Source organism: Microcaecilia unicolor, chromosome 2, assembly GCF_901765095.1.
Source record: "Microcaecilia unicolor chromosome 2, aMicUni1.1, whole genome shotgun sequence".
Classification (NCBI taxonomy): Eukaryota; Metazoa; Chordata; class Amphibia; order Gymnophiona; family Siphonopidae; genus Microcaecilia; species Microcaecilia unicolor.
The window spans coordinates 628,357,941-628,382,223 of record NC_044032.1 but is presented as its reverse complement, the minus strand read 5'-3'; the positions used below and the strand labels follow the sequence as shown (position 1 = coordinate 628,382,223).

The following is a 24,283-nucleotide window of genomic DNA, read 5'->3' as shown; positions in this document are numbered from 1 at the left end:
TTTCTGAAAACTTGGAGTAGAGGAGTGTGGTAGCCGTGTTAGTCCACTCTTAAGGTTATCAATAGAAATCAAACAAAATAAAACATGGAAAAGAAAATAAGATGATACCTTTTTTATTGGACATAACTTAATACATTTCTTGATTAGCTTTCGAAGGTTGCCCTTCTTCGTCAGATCGGAAATAAGCAAATGTGAAAACTTGGAGAAAGTTGAGGAATTGAAGGATATTTCATTGATATTAGAGGACTCACTGTCTGAGGTAGCAGTTAGAGCTACCCTCTTAATATCCTTTGTATTTGAGGAAGACTGATGCCGCATTAAAATTATACTTTAAAAATTTTCAGCAAAAATTTTGTGGTCAAAAATTGTGGATATTTCCGGATGTGACTAAGACCACTCAGGAGAGGAGAAAGCAGTTTCTGGAAATGAGAGAGGAAACCAGGTCTTTGGGGGCAACATTTTTACTTGCTTACCCTTGCAAGTGTGTTGTAAAGTATTTAGGTATAAAATATGTTTTTTTTTTGTTCCCACTCAATTGAGAGAACTTATAAATGGGAAAAAGCTTGTCAAGTCATGAATCCAGTTTAATGTATTAATGGTGGTAGTTAGGGCTATGCCTTTCTTTTTGCAAATGTCTTTAATTTAGATTCCTCCCTACTTATTGTGGTCTAAGGAAGATATGATTTAATATTTTTTCTGTAATTATGAATGTGACTTATCTTGAACTATGTTTCACTCATATCTGTATTACTTGTAACAAGTTTAATACTTGTAAAAGTATATAAATTTCTAAATAAAAATTAAAAAAAAAAAAAAAAAAAAGAAAAGACAGAAAGGACAGAAGCTATCATGGTATCTTGGGGTGGATTTAAGGAGATAGAAACCCTGTTACCATAAGAAATATACCATTTGGACAGGTGAGGCAAGTAGAAATATATCAGAGAAATAATTCCCACATAATTACAGCTCTCTCTGAGACTAGGTTGTCAGGAGGGGGCCATGTAAGAACAGACTCCACTATAAACAGAGTCAACTTATCTGGATTCTATGGCCAGACCGTGCTCATTCACTGTAAGTTCCAAAACATCCAACAGAAATTTCCGTTTCAAAAAATCTTCTTCAGGGATGCCAGTGGTAACATATTGTAGAATATACATACGACCCTTATGAGGGTAAGGCAGATTGTTGTTTTTTTAATGGCTACAAATGCTCAAAGCAGCTCAATATCCACGAAACTAATACACAATACTAACTTACATTGTTGTTAAGGCATCAGACAAATTAATGACCAAGAAATCACAGCACAGGGAGGGTTCTAGTCTGATCTGGAGGCACTAAAAGGAAAGCAAATTAGCTGGCAAGATCTAATTTCTCCTTCCTCAGCATCCCTCCAGACCAGAAAGATATTGATGGGATGTAAAGCAGTACAGCTAAAGGGAGGGACCCTAGTAATTCCGCCATAAAGGCCCATGCTCCAAAAACTGCATATTGACGACATTGCACATCTAATCTGTATTGCTTAGAAAAAAGAATGCAAGGAAGATCACATTGCTCCCTTACATACATCCATGATGCTGCTTGCCCTCTAATAGACAGCCTTTACTCCTTCTGGAATACGTTTTCCGGATAGAAGGTAAATAGAAGCAATCTTTTATTAGCCATCTTGAAACGGTAGGCTTAGACACCGTTAAAACTCTTGCGGGTGCCTGCAATAATCAGAAAAAGACGGTCCGATTGTCTGAAATCCTCTGTAGTTTGCCAATGCTGCTTACGAACTCTCTTGACATGTTTCCGCAAAGTCCGCTGTTCTTCTGACCCTGAAGACGAACCTAGGACCAGTAAAACCTAGACAAAAACCTTAGGAAGAAAAGATGGAATAGGGCACAAAATTACTCATTCCTTAGAAAACTCCAAAAAAGGAGACCTACAGGAAAATGCCTGTAACTGACACTCACTTAGCCGAGGCAATGGCTACCAAAAACATCACTAAGCGCCAAATCTTTCAGGGAGCAGGCTACCAAAGGTTCAAAATTCAACCTAGTAAGGGATGAGAACACTATATTCAGGTCCCGAGAAGGGGGAAAAAAAATAAAATCGCTCTAGATGAAGGACGAAGTAACCCCGCACCTCGAAGGAAACTAGCATCTGGATGACTAGCCAAAGACTTGCCTTTGATTCTGCCTCGAAAAGATGACAATGCTGCAATCTGCACCTTAAGTCAAGCAATTGCCAAGCTCTTACCAAAACCTTCCTGTAAAAAAAATCTAAGGTTTGGACCACGGATGCACAAAATGCAGAAAAAGATCAAGCAGCACACCAAGCCTCAAAAATACGCCAAGTGCGAATGTAATTCAGAGAAGTTGACTGATGCCACGAACAAAGCATCTTAACTGACAGAGGAATAACCTCTTAGTTAACTATGCCCTTTCAAGAGCCAAGCCGTAAGACAAAAATTGAGCCAGATCTGGATGAGCTACTGGTACTTGAACTAGAAGGTCCCGAGAGTCCGGGAGCTTGAGAGTAGAGTAGACTGAGGCATACTAGATTGGCATACCAAGGTCTGTGAGGCCAATTGGGCACTACCAGAATTACCAGACCTGTGTGTTTCTCGATTCTTTGAATGAGCCACCCTAAGAGGGCCACAGAAGAAACACAAAGAAGGCCTGATGGCCACATCTGAAGACCATCTATTCCCTGTGCTCCGAGATCCTTCCAATGGCTGAAGAATTGAGGAAGTTGTGCACTGTAGCCATCAGATCCATGACTAGCAATCCCCATCGACTGAGAATCATCTGAAAAGGTGTTGCACTGAGCTCCCATTCTCCTGGGTCTAGACTGTGACGACTGAGGAAGTCCACTTGGACATTCAATGTCCCCGCAACATGAGAGGTTGACAGATCCGAGAGATGTAGCTCCACCCAAGACATGGGAAATGCCCCCGCCTCCAGAGACCAACATGATTAGACAAGTGAAAATGACAAAACGTAGAAAAAAATGTTCCATTTGGTTATTTGAACGTTGATTTTTGGAATGTAAATCTGCAAATTTTGCACAGTTCAGGGAGAGTTGCAGCTCCTATTTCTCTGGTGTGCTGCATACAGAGTGTGGCTTCTTATAGGTTCAGTTTAATTTGTGTATATTTCTATTTTTAATTTATAGTCACTTATTCTGAGGGTCTATATTCTAAGCATGACTGAGAACAGGTATTCTGTTAACATGGAAATTGTGTGTCGGCGTGGTTAGTAATTTAACTTTAGATTAACACACCTACTGGGAAAACCATCTAGAGCCTTCTTCAAAATGATGGCACTGATCCCTAGCACCAGTCTTTCAATACTACCACTGGAGGCTCAAGCTGCCATAGAAGGGATTTTTTCTCTTTTATATGGCAGCTTAAACCCCATAATGGTACCATTTTGAAGGCAGCAGCCACCAGGGCAAGAGCTGGGGATTGACCCATGGGTCGAGTCAGGATTATGGCCGACTGGCTAGAAGGGAGCCCTGATGTGAGGAGGTACACATCAATACAGGGGAGAGAGGTGCTCCAAATGCAAAAGTTGACTTGGGGTGCCAGAGTACCTTGAGGCTGGCCCTGCCGAGACTTGAGAGTGGACAAAAAATATGAATAAAGTTTTAGTTGCTGATTTGATGCTCCAGATGCATTTCACCTTGAATAATACCATATATGAAGAGGCAGTCCTGGAGCATCACACCCACAACAGAACTGCAAACCAATGGGCTGATGATGATCAGAAGCAAACACGGGCGATAGAGGCCAATACTGCCATACTAGCGCCTGTGTTTGCTCCTGCCCGATGACCAGAATTGGTGAGTGCATGTAATAACGCGCTTGCCGGCTCTGAATGCTAATTGCATGCAAACAAGGGTCCCAAGCATTCATCCCTCATGATCAAGCAGGTCGCCAAACAAGGGCACTGCTACCGCTGCAAACCTTACGCCAGCTCGGAGCTGACGTTAGGGTTTGCTAGCGAGAAAGGTCTTGTTTTGGGAGAGGGGGGCAGCAGGCTTATGTATGATAGCTCCGGGAGAAAGTTCCGGAACTGTCAAACCTCTTCTGTTTGACAGCTCCAGGTTTTGACAGCCCGGACTCAACTTCTGTGGGAGGATTGTGCCTTGGGCACAATCCTCCCGCAGAAGTACCCCTATGATCAGAGCTAATAGCGCACATAAATTTGCATACTATTAGCTTTGATCACAGGGGCGTTATAGCCCTGTGCTGTACCGGCGCTATTTTTAGAGCACTGTTTAGAATAGCGCCGGGCTTCTGACCATCAGCACTCGAGAACCTCTTTGGCCTCTGCCCAGCACCTATTGTGTGCAACACCTGTGTAAGTCAATTAAATTAACCCCCCCCCCCCCCCAAAACCATCTAAGGAGGTCAGATGGTTGGGACATTGTACAAGAATACCTACAGAACAGGGTAAGGTGGGGGGATTAAATAAACTTCCTGGGTCCAGGTCAACTTGTAGCACTGCAAAACGACCTGACACGGGCAGACTCCCTTTCATCTCCTGTCAGAAACCAATCCAGCGTCCAAGACACAGAAAAACAGCCCTAGCGCATCTCTTCAATAAGATGCAGCTGACCTTCCTCTTGGCTGCAAAGGTTAAAAGACCTACTATAACGCCAGATTGTGGCATAACGCTCTCCCCCTAACCCTGGCCGCTTACCCGCCAGCCCGCCGCCACCTCCGTCTCCGTGGCCCTTCCTCCTCTGCAGAATGAAGTAAGGGTTGGCCCTCTCGGTGATCCACAGGGCGTTCGCTAGCAGCACCTCCTCTGGACTAACCCACATGGTCTGGCAGCCCCAAAATTAATCACAGCAGCCTCTCTCGCGCTTTTAAGAGTCATAGGACAGGCAGCTTATTTAGCAGAGACCCTAAGCACCTTGAGTCACCGCCACGACCAGGCAAGGGAGCAGAAGCAACAACAATAAACTAATCCTCGAACGCCGCCCGAGCGCGAGCCAGTCCGTGCACCTGCAGCTCAGCAGCCATGATGATGTAATCCTCAGAATGACCCCGGGAGCGCGAGCCGGTCCCTACACCTGCAGCTCAGCGCCTTAGGCAGCACAACAGCAGCGGCGATGACGTAATCCTCCGAATGTCCACGGTCGAGCGCGAGCCGGTCCCCCAACACCTACAGCAGCTCACAGTCATTTAATCCTTCCAATGACCTCGGAGCTCGAGCCGGTCCCAGCACCTACAGCTCACAGCCCAGTGATGTCATCCTTCGAATGACCTCGCAGCTCGAGCCGGTCCCTGCTCTTGCCGCTCACCGATCTACTGATGATACAGCAGCATCAACACACAGCTGCACAATCAGGAGGAGGGAGAGGGGAGGAGACGGGACAAAGAGCCGTGACAACAGCAGCACAGATATTCCTCACTCATTGGGCCTTCCGCCTCCGCAGCTTCAATTAAAAAAAAATAAAAAGTTTTAAGTGCTGTGCTACAGCGATTACATCCAAAATTAAAAGTGCATGGCTTTTGCGTCTCATGAGCGGGCTGAGGTATTTATTCCTGTCCCAGGAGACCTAGAAGCCCAAGGTTCTAAAACCTAACAACCAAGCCAGCCAGCTCCCTGTCCAGTAACTGAAGGGTGCACTCTCCCCAGGTCAAGTGTAATATTAGGCAAACCACTATTTTTGCACAACCTCTGTGTCCCACACACCTACCCAGTTCGATGTCCCACAATTACCTTCCAAGGCCAAATCCAGACTATACAAACACACTATCAGACATTTTGAAAATAAATGCAAAATATTCCAAACCTATATGGCAACAGGGCAACTGTGGAGCATTCTGAAAAGTGGTGAAATTGTGTTCCAGGCTGCTTCACATTAAGCCCTGTATGGCAAGCCTGCCATGTACCTTAACAGCACTAACTCCTGTTACACCAAACCAACTACATCTCCAGAAGGGAAAACAGAACAGGTCAGCTGCTAAATGAGATCCCTATATAAAAAAACCCACACCCTAACACTCAATTAGGGATTACCACTGGCACCATATTTTTCAGAATGGTCCTGTTTTACATCATGTTGACTTACCCTACTGCATTTCCCTATGAAAGGAAAGGCAAGTCCCTGATGCAATGGACTAAACCTGGGGATGATCTGTACCCTGAAGTTTGGGGCCAATTTAGAAGGGGACGTGTCTAGCAGGCACAATCTGAAGTGGTAAAAGTGGCACATATACCCACACACTTGCCAGAGGGGTAACCACCTCAAACTACTACAGATCTGTGAGGGGGAAAAATCTGATTGCTGTGCTCTCTGCATGGACCAAGCCCCCAGCTGGCACCAAGAAAGGAGCTTGTGGGAAAGGGGAATAGGTAGAGGTAGAGGGAATATGGACAAGATGTCACTGGCACACGTCAGTTAGCAGCCTTACATCAGAAGGTTTGTCAGCTCTCTTCCAGCCTCTGAGTGCAAAGTAGCCCTGCTAAAACTTAGTTATGAACATTGTCATAGGTGTCTGCGCCTTCCTACAACCTGTAAGCACCCTGCCACTTTCCACACAACAGCTATCTATAGTGGCTGGCATCATACCTCCTACACACATCGTGATATATGCTAGGAGGGGCATAATTGAATGCCCATCTCCATGGGCGTCTATGTCCGAGAACGGGTATGTGAAGGGGCGGGACAGACCATATTTAAAAAAAAAAAAAAAGGCACCCATCTTTTTTTTCGATAATACGGTTTGTGCCGGGCAAATGCATCGGATATGTGCGGATTTGAGCTGGGCGGTTTCGTTTTTCAGCGATAATTGAAACCGAAGGCGGCCAGCTCAAAACGAACAAATCCAAGGCATTGGGTCGTGAGAGGGGCCAGGATTCATAGTGCACTAGCCCCCCTCACATGCCAGGACACCAACCGGGCACCCTAGGGGGCACTTGTAACAAGTTTAAAAAAAAGTTAAATACCTCCCAAGTCCATAGCTCCCTTCCCTTGGGTGCTGAGCCCCTCAAATGCCCCCCAAAGCCCACTGCCCATAACTCTACACCATTACCATAGCACTTATGGCTGAAGGGGGGCACCAAGATGTGGGTACAGTGGGTTTTGGAGGGCTCAACATTAACCACCACAAGTGTAACTGGTAGGGGGGGATGGGCTTGGGTCCACCTGCCTGAAGTCCACTGCACCCACTAACAACTGCTCAAGGGACCTGCATACTGCTGTGATGGAGCTGGGTATGGCAGTTGAGGCTGGCATACAGGCTGGAAAAAAAAGTTGTTAAAGTTGGGGGGGTTTTTTGGTGGGAGGGGGTTAGTGACCACTGGGGGAGTCAGGGGTGGTCATCCCCGATTCCCTCCAGTGGTCATCTGGTCATTTAGGGTACTTTTTTGGGACTTGTTCATGAAAAAAAGGGTCCAAATAAAGTGACCTAAATTCTAGCTAAAAACGGCCCATTTTGTTTTTCGATTATCGGCCGAAGACGCCCATCTCTACTCGGCTGATAAACATGCCCCAGTCCCGCCTTCACCACGCCTCCGTCAACTTTGTTCGTTCCCGCGACAGAGTGCAGTTGCAGGCGCCTAAAAATCGGCTTTCGATTATACAGATTTGGGCACCCATCTCCTGATTTGGGTCAAAATCTGGGCGCCCATCACTTTCAAAAATAAGGCCGTAGGCCTCCTTAAGGAAAAGCCACACATCAAGGAACCACATTCCCCTTGACCCCTCTTTAAAGATTGCTTCTTGCAATCAGAATAGAGTACTGTATGCCCATCATCAGCTGTGCTTAAGTAGCATAAAGAGAAACACACCCTTTAAATCACAGGACAGTAGGAAAAAAAAACTGAAATACAAGCCTCAGACGCTCATTGCTTGACAGAAGTTAACAGCGGAGACCAGCCCTACTCCTGAATCTGGCTCTCTGGAATGAGCATTACTATCCTTGTGGCAGCAACTCCTCCCAGGGCTTTCCCGTTTGACTATGATTTTTTTTTTTTTACCCTGTTAAATCTGCTCTAAACCTGCTCTAAATCATACCCATAATATATTGTATATTTCTACAATACTTAGTTTGATCACCTGCATCATCTAGAATTTTATTCTTGGGCAGGAGGGAGGGAAGATGGACAGCCACATGATTCCCTCATCTAGATGGCTCCTGAAATCAACTAACCCTACCTGTTGCTCTAGAAAGGTCCCTTTCCCAGGATGTTCACGAAAAGTGATGTAGCTCCTTTCTGATGCAAAGTAGTATTCTAAGTTATGTTGTGTATTTTAGCATCTCAGACTAGGAACCTGGTTAGCAAGACAAGTCCTTGGCCTGCAGATCTGGAGCATTTATAGTGGGATGAATCCCAGAATACCTGCTCTAAAGACACTTACATGCCAAGAATACCCACTGGTACTAAATGCACTTGCAAAATTTAGGCTCATCACTTAATTTATGTTTCCAGCAGCTATGTACACATCCCACCAAAAACCACCCATCTACCTCTCATGTAGCTGTTAGTCATCACTTATTTAAGAAACCCTTGTAGAAAAGTGATACTGTTCTCAGTGGTTTATAACCCACAGAAAACACTCAAAACAAAAGCATAATGAAGGTCAGGTAAACAAAACTAATCACATTAAAAAAACAAAACCATGAAAAGAGACAAATAGGGGACATACAGGAGGCTAAGGCTCAACTCTACAGCATAGCAGAGGAAAGAGTTTTGAAGAGGAAAAAAAAAAAAAAAAAAGATTCTCCCAAAAACCACCAAGTTGGCTTTTAAACACAGAAGAGCTGGTAAATAATGCAGCTCTTAAAGAAGGCCGGAGAGCTGACAAGTGAGCAGCCGCACGTAACATGGCGGCTGCAGCTTCCCGGCCCGGGCCGTCCTCCCGTTTCTGGCTTACCCACCAGAGAAGTGACATCAGAGGAGATCCCACCTGTGATTGGCGGGGAGGCCGGAAGGGAGTGGGGCCAACCCGACGGCAGCAAATTTGAATAAAGAGTTGCCGGAGAGGCAAGGGAGCCTCTTTGGCAGTGGGGCAGCAAATTGCAGGAGCAGCACAAGAGCATTAAGCAGGCTGCCAACTGAACTGTATAATCAATTCCTGATCCACCTGCTCATCTCCTACCATTCTTGATATTCAGCATGCCTAGGCGCAACAGCAAGGTCCCCTCGTTTGCATGCCAACCTGTTCCGCAGAGGGCCTCGCACTGTACAACATTGTCTCATCGCTCATCCACAAGACAGCGGAGACCACCAGAGCGCTATATCGACAGCAGATCTACTGCTTCCTCAAGCGCCAATGATCTCGATTGCAGCAAATCCAGCTCACCAACACGAAGCTTTGTTACCCAATGAGCCGGGAGATGACCACGCAATGCAGAATATACCCATCCAGCCTCTAGAGCAGCATTGCACAGCTGAATCAAGACTCAGGGACGAGTCCACACTTTTGAGCAACATACAACATGCAGAAGGCCGCATGGCCTCCCCCACTCCTCCTCCTCAGCCCGTCAATACACCACCTGCTTCTGCATCCAGCACTAGACACCACGGATCAAGGTCTTCAGAGAGGCATTGACGCTTACGATACCGCAGGGAGTGGTACCATAGGAGCCAACTTTTCAAAAATTATTGGGGGTGCTAAGCCCAATGGAAATGACCCCTCCCTGGACACATACAAGGAATTTTCTCAATATTGGGGGTGCTCAAGCACCCACAGCACCCACAGAGTTGGCTCCAATGAGCGGTACGGATCCCGGTCAGCATCCCCTGACCACAGAAGCAGATCCGGATCTATGCGCTACACATCAGACAGCAGTTCAGGGCACCATAGATCCTGTCCCATTGAAAGGAAACTATGTTTTGGCTCTTCTCCTACTAAACAATATTCTAACCTTATGCTTGCCTCAAAAAGGGTTTCTCAAAACTGCACTGATGAATCAGCAGCTAGTGAAGACAATATATTCTAATTAATCTCACAATTGATTCACGGGTTGATTGCCCAGAAAATTATACCTTTTGGGGCACCTTGCTAGCTTTCAGTATGGTTAATTCTATATTTCAGATACACACATGTCAGGAAAAAAAATGGTCAAAAAATATAATGTAGCCACACAGCTTAAGCTTCCTGGAAAGCACAAAAATAAATAAATAAAAAATTTGAGTCTAGAAAGGATTTGCAAAGGGGGAGGGGAAATGTGTGTGTAGCAACAGAAAACGTTGACAACCAAACCTACAGCCAGATCATATACTAGGCCAGTAAGATAAGCGTTAGAGAAACAATGAGGAGGACAACATAAGGTCATTGAGATTGTACAGACTGGATCCTGCCCGAATTTTAGCAGAGAGAGGCAATTCTAAACTAGTTTCAAACAGCAAAGTTGTCAGGATTGAGAAAATATTATGTGAAAACAATAAGCCACAACAGCACTAGTACAGGACAGGAGATTTAGGATGTAGAAGAGTCTATAAAAATGGAGTTGCAGTGATGAAGCCATTAGGACAGTAAATCAAGAGCAGCCTAAAGAAGCCAGACATGAGCAATATTGTACTAAAAGGCAGATTTACAGCTATTAGAGAAAGATAAAAAGGCAGAGCAATCAAGGATGGCACAGATCACAAGAGTGCAACACAGCAAGGATAAAGCCAGAGTAACGAGGGGACCGGGAATAGAATGTTGCAGCTGGGGGGCTGTGCTCCAGAAGATTCTCAGTCTCCCAGGTTTGGGAAGAGTCAAGATTCTGCTCAAGTGGATTAAGAGACAGGATTCACGATATAAAAATAAGCTGTCTATAGAGTTTCTCCGATTTCCTCTGGACCACACTATTACAGGAATTAGGTTAAGTAAGCTAGAACCGTACCAGTGAGACCAGCATCGGACACAGCAACGGTTTTCATAAGAAACTAATTCAACAAACATTTCTTGCATCATTAAAATCAGCAGTGTGACATCAGTAATGCTCAGGCTGCTTATACCAGACTTGAACTAAACAGATCATATTTGATGCTAGCTTGAGTTGCAACAGAATCCCATTCTGTAAAAAAAAAAAAAAAAAAAGATAGGCTTTTCAATTTTCAGTAGAAAACTAGAATCTGGTCTACATCCAAGAAATGGAAGGGAGCAATCAAAAGATTTTCCTATGCACCATATTTAGCATTACCTTATGACTAATACATGTTCTCAAAACCATGAGGCTCCATCAGTAGGAAAAACATTAGGGTACTGCCAATTACTATCATCTACTCCACAAGAGCCACCGATTTGTTTGAAAAAGTTCAGTTCCAACCATGTACTACTTTCTCCTGGGGGAACAGCATAAGAAAAATCCTACGCTGTCCATTAGTAATTTGTGCAGAATTTCATCAAAAAGGCCTCGCTATTCCTGCCCCAGGGATGACACCCATCTTCCTCCCTTATATCTCCCTCATCAGCAATTCTAGCCTCCCCCCACAAAGCTCATCTTGAACACTTTCCTAAGCATAATCTCTCTTCCCTTACATACATAGTAACATAGTAGATGATGGCAGATAAAGACCTGCATGGTCCATCCAGTCTGCCCATGATAAACTCATATGTGAATACCTTACCTTGAATTTGTACCTGTCCTTTTCAGGGCACAGACCATATAAGTCTGCCCAGCAGTATTTCCCGCCTCCCAACCACCAGTCCCGCCTCCCATCACGCCTCCCAACCACCACCCCCTCTTCCCCCCAACTGCTCCGCCACCCAATTTCAGCTAAGCTTCTGAGGATCCATTCCTTCTGCACAGGATTCCTCTATGTATATCCCACGCATGTTTGAACTCCGTTACCGTTTTCATCTCCACCACCTCTTCCCTTTGCATGACCCATCACCCCAACTCTCTTTAACCCCTTCTCCAAAGGTCATACCCCATAAAGGCCTTCAGATTAATCTTATGTTTCAACGGTTTTTACTGAAAACAGTGTACACTTTTATCAACAACAAATATTCAATACGTACAACCAGTCATGAAATTCCATTGTAATCAAGCAGTTCGGGTCTACTGCTTTCTCTTATTTTATTCCCTTTCTCCAACCCCCCCTTCCTAATTCCCTCCCCCCGCCCCCAACAACTCCCCTCCGCTGACCCTCCTAGTCTCTCCCTCCCTCTCCCTCCCCATGAAAAACTCAATCATCCTAAAGAAGGAATTGACCCGTCTTCAGCTTCAATATAGTGTCTACAGCACATTAAGTACAAAACTCTTACCCTTAGCTAATAAGGTATCTATATATTTTCCCCAGATCTTCAAAAACTTGAGTTTTTCGTTTTGGGGATCCTCTGGCTTCTCTTGCCTCCCATATCAGCAGCTGGTGCACCATATTCCGCTAGTGCCAACATTCTGGCACTGCTTCTGAAGTCCAGTTTTGAAGTATACATTTCTTTGCTAGCAGACACCCCTTACGAAAGAGCAATGTTTCCTCTGAACGACCCATATATATCCAACAACATCTGTGAGGGGGTTCCTGCTACTTCACAAGACAGCAGATTTGACATAAGTGGCTACTCTGGACCAGAAGCCCTGTATGGTTTCACAGCTCCAAAATGCATGATAAAATGTGTTTTATGCTCTTTTACATCGCGAGGCCTTCAGATTAATCTTAATCCATCACTCCCCCTCCTCCATATGATGTCTCTCTCAACCCCCCCCCCCCCCCCCCCACCACACCCCTCATGCTGATTGTTACAGGATAAGGAGAATGATATTCTGCTCCTCCTCTTTTACTGCCCATAGTATATCAGTATACTGCATAAAATACAAATCCTTAGTGTGTAGAGTATTCTTATATGCAATAGTAAAGTGTTTCTGTAAATAAATTGAGTAAATAAAGCCTAGTTTTAACACCCTACGGCCTACCAGAGGAAGTTCAGCCCTGGCCTGTGTCCAAGCTCAAGTAAGAAAGATTGAGATTTTGTGGACCAGGTCAAGGGGTGCCTGACCCCAAGAGTGGACCCAGGTTACATTATTTCATTTTAGAACTAAACAACAGCTGGGTCAGACCAAGGGGTCCATCTAACCCAGTATCCTATTCCCTACTGTGGCAAGATTCCATGCTGCTTAATCCCAAGGATAAGCAATGGCAGTTATGGACTTCCTCCAAGAACTTATCCAAACACCCTTTTTAAGCCCAGCTACATCAACTGAGTTACTGAAGTTAACAATATTTGTTGAATGCTTTTAATATACCGCTTAAGCCTACACATATGCATCCAGCAATTCACACACATATCTGTACAGGTACTTTGTCCCAAATGGGTTCACAATTTAAGTATTATTTGTACCGGAGGCAAAGGAAGATTAAGTGCCTTACCCAGGGTCACAAGGAGCTGCAGTGGGAATCAAACCCAGTTCCCTAGGATCTCAACCCACTACCCCAATTGTTAAAGCAGAATAGCAGGAATTAAACCCAGTTCCACATGTCCGAACCCCACTGCACCTAACCACTAGGCCACTCCTCCACAGTTGCTACATAGCACATTGAAAATAAGAGAAAATGTTTGTTAATTATCCCCCTGGTCTTAATACGTTTTGAAAAAGAGTAACCAGTTTTACCTATACCACTCTGTTCGGGATTTTATAGAACTGTCATCTCTCTCAGCTGTCTCCTCTCCAAGCTGAAGAGGCCTAACCTCTTTAGTTTTTCCACATGCAAGAAAGAGCCCTTCCATCCCCTTAATCATTGGTCACCCTTCTTTCTACCTTTTCCAGTTCCACTATATATTTATTTGAAATACAGCACAGAACTGCATTCAATTCTCAAGGTGCAGTCTCACCATGGAGAGATATAGAAGAATTATGATGGTGCTAAAAGGAACAAAGGATGCAACTATTAAACTATTTAAGGAACCAGATAAAAACACTAAATGAAAACCCATGAGAACCGGAGAAGCTGCATTCAAACCTCCGCTGCAGCTGCTCCGTACCTCAGGTACAAGATGTAGATTGTAAGCCCTCCATGGTCAGCCAAACACAGACGTTTTCTTATTTAAAAACAAACAACAAAAAGGCCTCACCTTGCGCTTAGACACGTTAAAAAAAAAAAAAAAAGATGTGCACTAAATCCAAAGTCCCTTCCCTTAAGTCTGATCTGTTCCTTAGGCCACAGCTCTTATTAGTTACCTAATAACATTAAGCAGTTTCAATAAGCTGTAATATTGAGTTTACTATAAACATTAAGATTTACAAAGAACCACAAATGTAACAAAAATAAAATAAATCTCTCTTAACAGCAGCACACCTTAAGCTTTTCCTGCAAGAAAAATAAACAAAAAAGAACAATGCTACAGCTATTCAATTGTGGCTCAATAAGTTTGATCAATGGCCAGGTCTTACTACTACATAAGCACAGTCTATTCCCAAAGACTAAACACTACATCCTAGAAGCAGCCTAACAGCTCAGCGCCAGTACCTGCCAACCACCACCACGTTTTCCAAAGGCTAAAGCTGTGTAGTACTGCCAAGTAAGGTTGCATCTAATCCCTCCCCATTTCTGATTCGCCGCTCATCTCGTCCTTCACTTCCCAAACGCCAATCATCTCGGGATTTCACACCACTCTATTTCTCGCCCCACCCCCCGTTTTTTTTCTACTTAATTACGGGACAATGGTTGTTCCATCCATGATCGTTGAGAACGGCTGCCTCTCGTTCCCTGTAGGCATAGAAAAGTGCAGTTGTTTTTTTCTCTCTTAAAGAAAGTAAAAGATTACCACAAGAAAGCTATTCCCACATAAGACTTTTTTTTCTGAACCACACTCTATAAGTAGTTTTCAAAACACTTGCCATGCAAGGGATTCTGTTGGATGAATTGATGGGCTGGGACAGTGCTTTCCTTTAAGAAATCCCTAATACTGCTGCTGGGATTTGTTCCGGAGTCAGAAGAGTTAATTGAGCGCTGTTCTATTGGATAGGCAGAGGCTGGGGGGCGCTTCCTGTGACATTCCGACCTGTGATGAGCACAAAACGTCATCACTCACACGTTTCTTTAATTCTTTAGCTCTCCTGCTTCAGGTGTTTACGTTTAATTTGCACTGCAAGCAGTTTCTTTCAGCGGCACAGGTTGAAGTAAGCTATTATATAAACCCTAAGCATAATAACATAGTAGATGACGGCAGAAAAAGACCTGCACGGTCCATTCAATCTGCCCAACAAGATAACTCATATTTGCTACTTTTTGTGTATACCCTACTTTGATTTGTACCTGTGCTCTTCAGGGCACAGACCGTATAAGTCTGCCCCGCACTATCCTCACCTCCCCACCACCAGCCCTGCCTCCCAACCACCGGCTCTGGCACAGACCGTACAAGTCTGTCCAGCACTATCCCCGCCTCCCAACCACCAGCCCCGCCTCCCGCCACTGGCTCTGACACAGACTGTATAAGTCTGCCCAGCACTATCCCTGCCTCCCACCACCAACTCTGGCACAGACCGTATAAGTCTGCCCAGTACTATCCCCGCCTCCCAACCACCAGCCCTGCCTCCCGCCCCTGGCTCTGGCACAGACTGTATAAGTCTGCCCAGCACTATCCCTGCCTCCCACCACCGACTCTGGCACAGACCGTATAAGTCTGCCCAGCACTATCCCCACCTCCCAACCACCAGCCCCGTCTCCCACCACTGGCTCTGGCACAGACCGTATAAGTCTGCCCAGCACTATCCCCGCCTCCCAACCACCAGTCCCGTCTCCCACCACCGGCTCTGGCACAGACCGTATAAGTCTGCCCAGCACTATCCCTGCTTCCCACCACCAGCTCTGGCACAGACTGTATAAGTCTGCCCAGCACTATCCCCACCTCCCAACCACCAGTCCCGTCTCCCGCCACCGGCTCTGGCACAGACCGTATAAGTCTGCCCAGCTTACTCCAGAGTTGAAAGAAAGCAAAAATTTGGCAAAACTTAGAGCTCTTTCAGGCAAAAGACACGACTATGTGGTAAAACTAAATCGGTATTTCTGTCTTTAAAATTAATTAAATTTGGGGTCAGGAAACAGAAATCGATTTACAGCTTCCTCTTCTGCAAAGCTGCAAAGTTACCCAGTTCCAGGAAGAAGATTTTGAGCCAGTCCTGGATTTCTGACCACCCTAATCTGGTGCCTTATGGGACCCGCAGTGCTGATTTGAATGGATACCATCAATGACTACAGATATCCAGTGGCGTAGCCAGCATAGTTGTTACCTGGGGAGGAGCACCCCCACCAGCAGTAAGGGGCGCATTGAGCAGTCACAGAACTGCAGTCTACATGGGTGCAGCTGTTGGCTCTGTCAGTCTCTTACGCCCTCTGATATCAATGTCATGCTTCAGGGCAGGGGAATGTGTGTGACTTGGTATGTCTGCCAAAGGAGGGCACCTGGACCCTGTAGTGAGGGGTCACTGGGCCAAAGGTTGCCTAGGACAGAGGACAAGAATACCACAGAAGCCTCCAGAGCCTGAGAGGGAACCAAACGGAAGAGTATTGTGCTTTACAGACACTAAGGCGCTCATTTTCAAAAAAGAAAAACATCTCAAAAGTGGCACAAAATGCCAGATGGATGTTTTTCACTGAAAACGTCCAAGTTACAATTTTTGAAACTCATACGTGAGACGGATTTCTCCGCAGTATGTCTAAGTCACAAGGGGGTGTGTTGGGGATATGTTTTGGGTGGTATTTGAGTGGGCCCAGAACCTTGATGTTTAGGATGTTTTCCTTGGATAATGGAACAAGATAGAAGCATCTAGGGCAAAAATTGGCAAGTTTTTGTGTGGACCTATTTCAATCGTGACTAAGGGGGAGATGTGCAAAGCTTACCGTGCTTGCAACGTTTGCTTTAGATTGGTTGTAGCCATCTAAAGCAAACATTGTTTAGCATCTAATACAAAGGGGTTCTGTGTGGCTTTAACCATTTGCTGTAGCAGCTACAGATAATCCAATGCAAATATATTACAACAAACTCATCAGTATTAAAATGAGCATTCTGTGCGATGCACAGACAGAAGCACCAACCTTTAATGTGCAAAATTTTGTGGCAAGTCAGGAGCTGTCCTTGTTGGATTATTTGTAGTAAATAATTAGCAGATTTTAGTACACACAGCTTCAGCTTTAGAAATGTTAATTTCTTTCTTCATCTCTCTCTCATTCACCCCTGAATAATTCACTGCTGAGTCACTTTAAAGTTGAAGTAACAAAACATCTGTTTACTCACAGTTTGCAGTTAGATTATAATCAGACAGGCTTTTATATACATATTACTATACATTTGTATTATCAGCTCCTTCCATGTGCTTAGATGGTAATGGATGCTCACACCACCATAGATCCTCTCAGGTTAGGAGAGATCATGAGCTCCATGTGCTCCATGTGCTGCATCTGCTGCATCTAACCCCCAACAGGAAGTTGCATAGCTGTGTGACCTCTCTAAGTAATTCACATCAGAGGTCACAGAGTAATCACAGAGAAATAATAGGTGACAGGCAATGCATGTAAAATACAATTACATTCCAACAAACCCCTTCTCATGCATAACTGTCATGCAATTATTTATTCATACAAAGTCCAAGCTTTATACGCAGATTCACAAAATGTTCTCTGGGTAACGGTTTGGTCATGATGTCAGCTGTCATCTCACTGGTGTGACAATAGTGTAGACTGATGACCCCTTCTTTTGCCAGCTCTCGCACGTTGTGGTATTTCGTTGCGATGTGCTTGGTGCGTGACTGAACCTTGTCATTCTGTGACAGTCTGATGCAGCTCTGATTATCTTCCATTATCTGGATTGGTCTCTTTTCAGCTATTCCAAAATCCAGCAAAAGTTTTTCAATCCACATCAGTTCTCTGCACGCTTCCGATACAGCCACGTATTCAGCTTCTGTAGAAGACAAACTCACAATACTTTGTTTATGACTGGCCCATGAAATTTGTACATTTCCATACATAAACACATATCCACTTGTGGATTTATAATCAGAATGATCCCCTGCCCAATCTGAATCACAGTAACATATTAGTTTTGGATTACTATTGGCTGAAATCTTTAATTTACAATCAATGGTACCCTTTAAATACCTTACCATCCTTTTAACTGCAGTCCAATCTGATTTGGTAGGTGAGCTGACCCTTCTGCTCAAAATTCCTACTGCATTTGCTATATCAGCCCTGTATGTGGTAGCTAGATATAAAAGCTTACCTATGGCTGATCTATATTGGATGTTATCTGGTAAAGGTTCTCTTACTGTTTCATCCTTCAGAAAATCAGTGATCATGGGAGTGCTTACAACTTGGGCATCTTGCATACCTAAACTTTCAATAAGCTCATTTATTTTCTGCTTCTGGCTTAGAAGATAAGAACCATCATTTTGTTTCTCAATTTCTATACCAAGATAGTATGACACATTACCAAGTTCTTTTATCTCAACATTCTGGTTTAAATATTTTACAATGTCCTTGTACTCTTGCTCACTTTCGCTTGCAATGAGCAGATCATCAACAAAAGCTAAAATGTATGCATATTGTCCATTTGTGCACCTAGTGTACAAGCATTTATCTGCTTCACCTTGCTTAAATCCTAAATTTGTCAATATTTCATGCAATTTTTCATTCCAACATTTTGCACTTTGCTTTAATCCATAAAGACCTTTGTTTAATTTACACACTAGCTGTCTTTGTTTTGTATTTATGAAACCTGTTGGCTGTTCCATGTACAAGTCTTCAGTTATTTCTCCATGAAGAAACGCTGTTTTCACATCAATGTGGTTGACTTGCATGCCTTTTGAGACTGCAATGCTCAGAAGTGTTCTTATTGTCGTGTGTTTCACTACAGGTGCAAACACTTCATCAAAATCTTCTCCATATTTTTGAAGATATCCCTTTGCGACTAATCTGGCTTTATACCTTTCCACTTTTCCTTGTGCATTCCTTTTTAACTTGAATACCCATTTGCATCCTATAGCTTTCTTGCCAGGAGGTAATTTTGTAAGAATCCAAGTATTATTTTTATCCAATGCATCAATTTCTTCTTGTGCAGCTTTATGCCATTCAGCAGCTTCTTCTGCTGGCATTTTCTCAATCTCATCCCATGTTAAGGGCTCTTGAGCTTCTGCTGACTTTGTTAGGTAAGACAGTCTTGGGGTTGGAACACCTTTGTTTTCCCTGGATGAGCGTCTGACAACAGGTTGGTCCGACCTTTCTGCATCCTCTATATCTGAGAGTTCTTCTCCAATTGATTCCCCTTCTCCAACTGTACTGTCTTCTTCAATGATCCTTTCTGTGTCTGCTTCCTCTGCCTGTTCCTCGTTAGATACAGATGAGTTGCTTTCAGACATCTGCCTTGGTATGGCATTTATATACACTGGCATGTCTATTATGGTTCTAGTTTCATATTCTGGATGATAAGGCTCATCTGGGATAATCCAGCCTTTATCAACCCTTTTGTTTTCATCAAAATATGTAACATGTCTTATGCCAACAATGCCAGTTTTCAGATTCAAAATTCTATATCCTTTGTGTCCTGGAGCATAGCCAACTAAAATGCCCCTTTCTGTTGTGGAATCCAGCTTATGCCTTCTTTGCTTTGGTATATGAGCATATGCTGTACTTCCAAATGTTCTTATGTGTGACAGGTTTGGCTTCCTACCATGCCATGTCTCATGTGGTGTGCGCTCAGCGCCTTTAGTTGGCATTCTGTTTTGTAGGTACACTGCTGTGAGAATGGCTTCCCCCCATAGTCTTTTAGGGAGATTGCTATCTGACAGCATACACCTGGTCATTTCCACAAGTGACCTAAATTTTCTCTCTGCAACAGAATTTTGCTCTGGTGTATAAGCTACTGTTGTGATATGCTGAATGCCTTCTTGTTCTAGAAATGTGCGCATGCTTTGTGAAGTGAACTCACCACCATTGTCGGTCTGAAGAACCTTTGGTTTTCTTTCAAATTTATTGCTCACCATGGCTACGTATTTCTTCAGCATGTCTGTGACTTGACTTTTCTCTTTCAGCAAATAGGCCACACAGTATCTAGAGAAATCATCCAAGAATATTAGCACAAATCTGTTATTTCCCAATGATGGGATATTAAACGGTCCACATAAGTCACTGTGTATTAAGTCCAGCACTTTATTACTCCTATTTCCTGTGTATGCAGGAAATGAGGGTCTCACACCTTTTGAGTAACACAGTCTATGCATTTCTCCATTTTACCAGCATCTGCACTTATCTGAATGCCGGTGGCCAGTTGCTTACTGTAAAGATCCTGGATCACCTTAGAATCACGATGTCCCAGGCGGCGGTGCCAGATTTCCAGACTACATTTACCATCATTCTTCCTTACTTGCGCCATATGTGAGGCTTCACCTGAAATGTTCAGCTTATAAACATCATTATGCATAAAAGCTTCAGCATACACTTCATCATTTTTAGAGATTGTGCACTTACTGTTTTCAAAATGAATCGCAAATCCCTTCTTATCTAATGTAGATACACTAAGCATATTGCAAACTGCTTGGGGAATATACAAGACATCACTTACAGGAATTTCTTTAACTTCATTAGACACTTTGCATTTTAAGAATCCAATACCTTTTGCTTGGATCTTAGCAGTCCCTGCGTTTGCAGTTTTAAGAATACCTTCCTCTGGACACATTTCCTGAAAGAAATCCTTACAATTGGTTAAATGGCATGTGCTCCCTGAATCCAAAATCCAAGTACTTTCATTTGAATTATTATTTACCATAGTCAAAGATTTTTCTGCCATTAGAAAGCCCTTGTGTTTATCTTTGTCCTTCATACATTTCCTGGTTTGAAAATTCTTTAGTTCCATTGGCTTAGGTGAGCTAGAGGGAGTGTTTTGTGTTTCCTTACACCATTTAGATACATGTCCCTCCTTTCCACATGAGTAGCAAATCAGCTTGCCCTTGGGTGGAGTTTTCCCATAGCTCCGCCTTCCTCTGTTCTTTGCCAAGAAATTTGTTTCATTTCTCTCTGACTTGCTTTGAGAACACATCTCCTCAGAATCATTTATTATGCATTCCTGCCTTAGTTTTGATGTTGTCTGTTCAAAAGATTGCCCTTCAATGGCCTCATTTACAGACCTAAAAACATCAAACTTCTTTGATAGTGAGGTAAAAAGAAATGCTCTTTTCAATGCATCACACATGGGAATTCCAGAAAGTTCTAACTTTTGAAATGAAGACATAAGATGCATAATGTGATCATTACATTTACTTTTATCCCTTAATTTGGTTTCATTCAACTCTGCCAACCAAATTGGTTGCTGCTTTGCATATGTAGTTGCATACATAGTTCTCAGTTTATGTAAAATGTCCTTTGGTGTATCTTTTCCCTCCACTAATATGGCTTGTTTCTCTGAGAGAGCTTCCAAAAGCATGCACTTCACATAATAGTTTGCATTGTCCCATTCAGCCATATTTTCAGCTGTTCTGTCTTGATCTAAGCATATATTTAATCTTTTTGCTCGAAGGAGACATATGAATCTTAATTCCCAGTGCTGATAATTAAACTCAGTTAATCTAGGCACCTTGAGAGAATAGAACAATGGTGAATTTCTTCCCTCAGCCATTTTCTTAGCCTTCTGTCTGCTGTGTGGGGGGAGAGAGAGACAGACTGAATCTTTCCTTTAAAACTTAAGAGAAAAATGTGGCCTTTTTTTCTGCCTGGTAATATTTCTCTTCTTTTTCAATTCCTGAGCCCTGGGCCCATAACCCTTTTGTTGGATTATTTGTAGTAAATAATTAGCAGATTTTAGTACACACAGCTTCAGCTTTAGAAATGTTAATTTCTTTCTTCATCTCTCTCTCATTCACCCCTGAATAATTCACTGCTGAGTCACTTTAAAGTTGAAGTAACAAAACATCTGTTTACTCACAGTTTGCAGTTAGATTATAATCAGACAGGCTTTTATATACATATTACTATACATTTGTATTATCAGCTCCTTCCATGTGCTTAGATGGTAATGGATGCTCACACCACCATAGATCCTCTCAGGTTAGGAGAGATCATGAGTTCCATGTGCTCCATGTGCTGCATCTGCTGCATCTAACCCCCAACAGGAAGTTGCATAGCTGTGTGACCTCTCTAAGTAATTCACATCAGAGGTCACAGAGTAATCACAGAGAAATAATAGGTGACAGGCAATGCATGTAAAATACAATTACATTCCAACAGTCCTTGTGTGACTGATCCCAGCCCTGGGACTGTGAACAGAGAGCACCCTACAGATTGGGTGGTGGCACATAACCCATGAGTGAGGGGGGGGGGGGAGGAGCCCGCTTCATATTCGGTAGCCAACTCTGGGTCTGACCCCTTGTCCAGTTCCCTTCTCTCCTTCAGCCTCTGCCTCACAATCAACCCCCCCCCCTCCGCGGCCTAGGCACAGGCAGAAAGTGAACCCCCAGATTTGGCACAGGCAGGATCTGAGTCTACCAGCAGAGCATGCAGCAGCGATTTCTGGGCACGAGCAGAACACGGACACTTATTATTATTACTAGCCGTTGAGCCCGTAAAAACGGGCTGGTATTGAGGTTTTCCTCCCCCCTCGGTCACCACCGCTCCCCTCCCCCCCGCGAAGTCGCCACCGCTCCCCCCCCCTCGAAGTCGCCGCCGCCGCCGCCACCCCTCCACCTGGCCCGGGCCCTCTCTTCACTTCTGAACTTACACATCCATTCGCCGAACACAGCAACGCACATCAGCTGAGCTGCCCCTTCTTTCTCTGCCTGTGTGTGTCCCGCCCTCACTGACGTTACGTCACAGGAGGGCGGGGCCACAGGCAAAGAAGGAAGGGCTCACTGCAGCTGAGCTGATGTGCGTTGCTGCGTTCGGCGAATGGATGTGTAATTTCAGAAGGGAAGAGAGGGCCCGGGCCGGGTGGAGGGGTGGCGGCGGCGACTCCGAGTGGGGGGGGAGCGGTAGCAACCTCGGCGGCGCAGTTTCCCTCTCTGTCCCGCCCCCCCCCCCCGTCATCACGTATTGACGCAGGGGCGGGACAGAGAGGGAAGTCTCTACTGCGCATTTGCGAGTGAGTCGGTCACTCGCCATTTATATGTTTGATTAGCATTTGTATAGCGCTACCAGTTGCACGCAGCGCTGAACACCTGATACAAAGAGACAGTCCCTGCTCAAAAGAGCTTACAATCTAAGTAATACAGACAAACAAGACAGTTACGGGTGAGGGAAGTAATGGGTGAGAAGGGAGGAAGGGACAAGGGGAGGGCAATTGTGGCTAGGAGCTAAAAGCAGCAGTGAAAAGGTGGGTTTTCAGCATAGATTTGAAAACAGGTAGAGATGGAGCTAGACGTATAGGTCCAGGAAGTCTATTCCAGGCATAAGGTGCTGCGAGGGAAAAGGAGCGAAGCCTGGAGTTAGCAGTGGAGGAGAAGGAGGACGACAAGAGAGATTTGTCAAGCGGGCGGAGTTCACGGGGAGGAATGTAGGGAGAGATGAGAGCGGAGATGTAATGAGGGGCTGCACATGCCTTAGGTGCTTTTCCTCACAGAATTTCTGTGCATCTAATTTGCATGGAATTTCTTATGTGCATCGGTCTCTGTTTACATATTGGTAAGTTCAACCGTGGCTACCATATTTAACGGTGACCTTTGAGCACTGGGCCTTAAGTCACAAAAAGGTGCCTTAACTGACCAGCTTCATTTCTTTGAAGGTGTGGATAAACATGTGGATAAAGTTGAGCTGGTTGATGTAATGTATTTAGATTTTCAGAAAGCTTTTGACAAAGTCCCTCATAAGAGACTCCTGAGAAAATTAAAGTATCACGGAGGCAATGTTCTGTTGTGGATTAGGAACTGGATAATGGAGAGAAAACAGAGGGTAGGGTTAAATGGCTATTTTTCTTTGTGGAGGAGGGTGAATAGTGGAGTGCCACTGCTATTTAACATATTTATACATATTGATCTGGAAGCCAACCTCCCTCAATTATGTCCAGAGGCTACAGATTCTAAATCAACCTTTTTCAGGCGAAAGAAATTCAACAAGCAATTAAAACGTTGAAACTTCATTCTGTTCCAGGGCTGATGGCTTTAAGGGGGAATTTTATGTTTCTTCTCCCTAAGTTTAATACTTCCCAGACCTTCCAGCTTCTTGGCTGTCTCACCCTTCCTATCTTCCAGCTCATGCTCTCCTCCCGCCTTCTGTTTCTCAGCCCCCTAACTCCTGCCTTCTTCCTCTCACCTCTGATGCTGTCCCTTCCTTCTTCCTCACCTACTTCCCAGCACCTTTGCCTTTCACCACCACTTTTCCAGCCTCCCAGCTTCTCTGCTTTTTCCTCAGCTGCCTCCTAAGATCCT

At 44.3% G+C, this 24,283-nt stretch overlaps 1 protein-coding gene across 3 annotated transcripts in view; it reads right to left on the bottom strand.

Moving 5' to 3' along the window:
* Nucleotides 1-14,492, bottom strand: part of TBC1D9 (TBC1 domain family member 9) — a 152,718-nt gene extending 138,226 nt beyond the window's left edge. For 2 of the 3 annotated variants that reach the window (XM_030191701.1, XM_030191702.1), the window contains exon 1: nucleotides 4,692-4,830. In XM_030191701.1, coding sequence (XP_030047561.1) covers nucleotides 4,692-4,815 — 124 coding nt within the window. In that variant the 5' untranslated portion in view covers nucleotides 4,816-4,830. Of the gene's footprint in view, nucleotides 1-4,691; nucleotides 4,831-14,408 lie in introns of those variants that run through there. The other variant, XM_030191703.1, reaches the window with a different exon arrangement.
* Nucleotides 14,493-24,283: the final 9,791 nt, after the last annotated feature.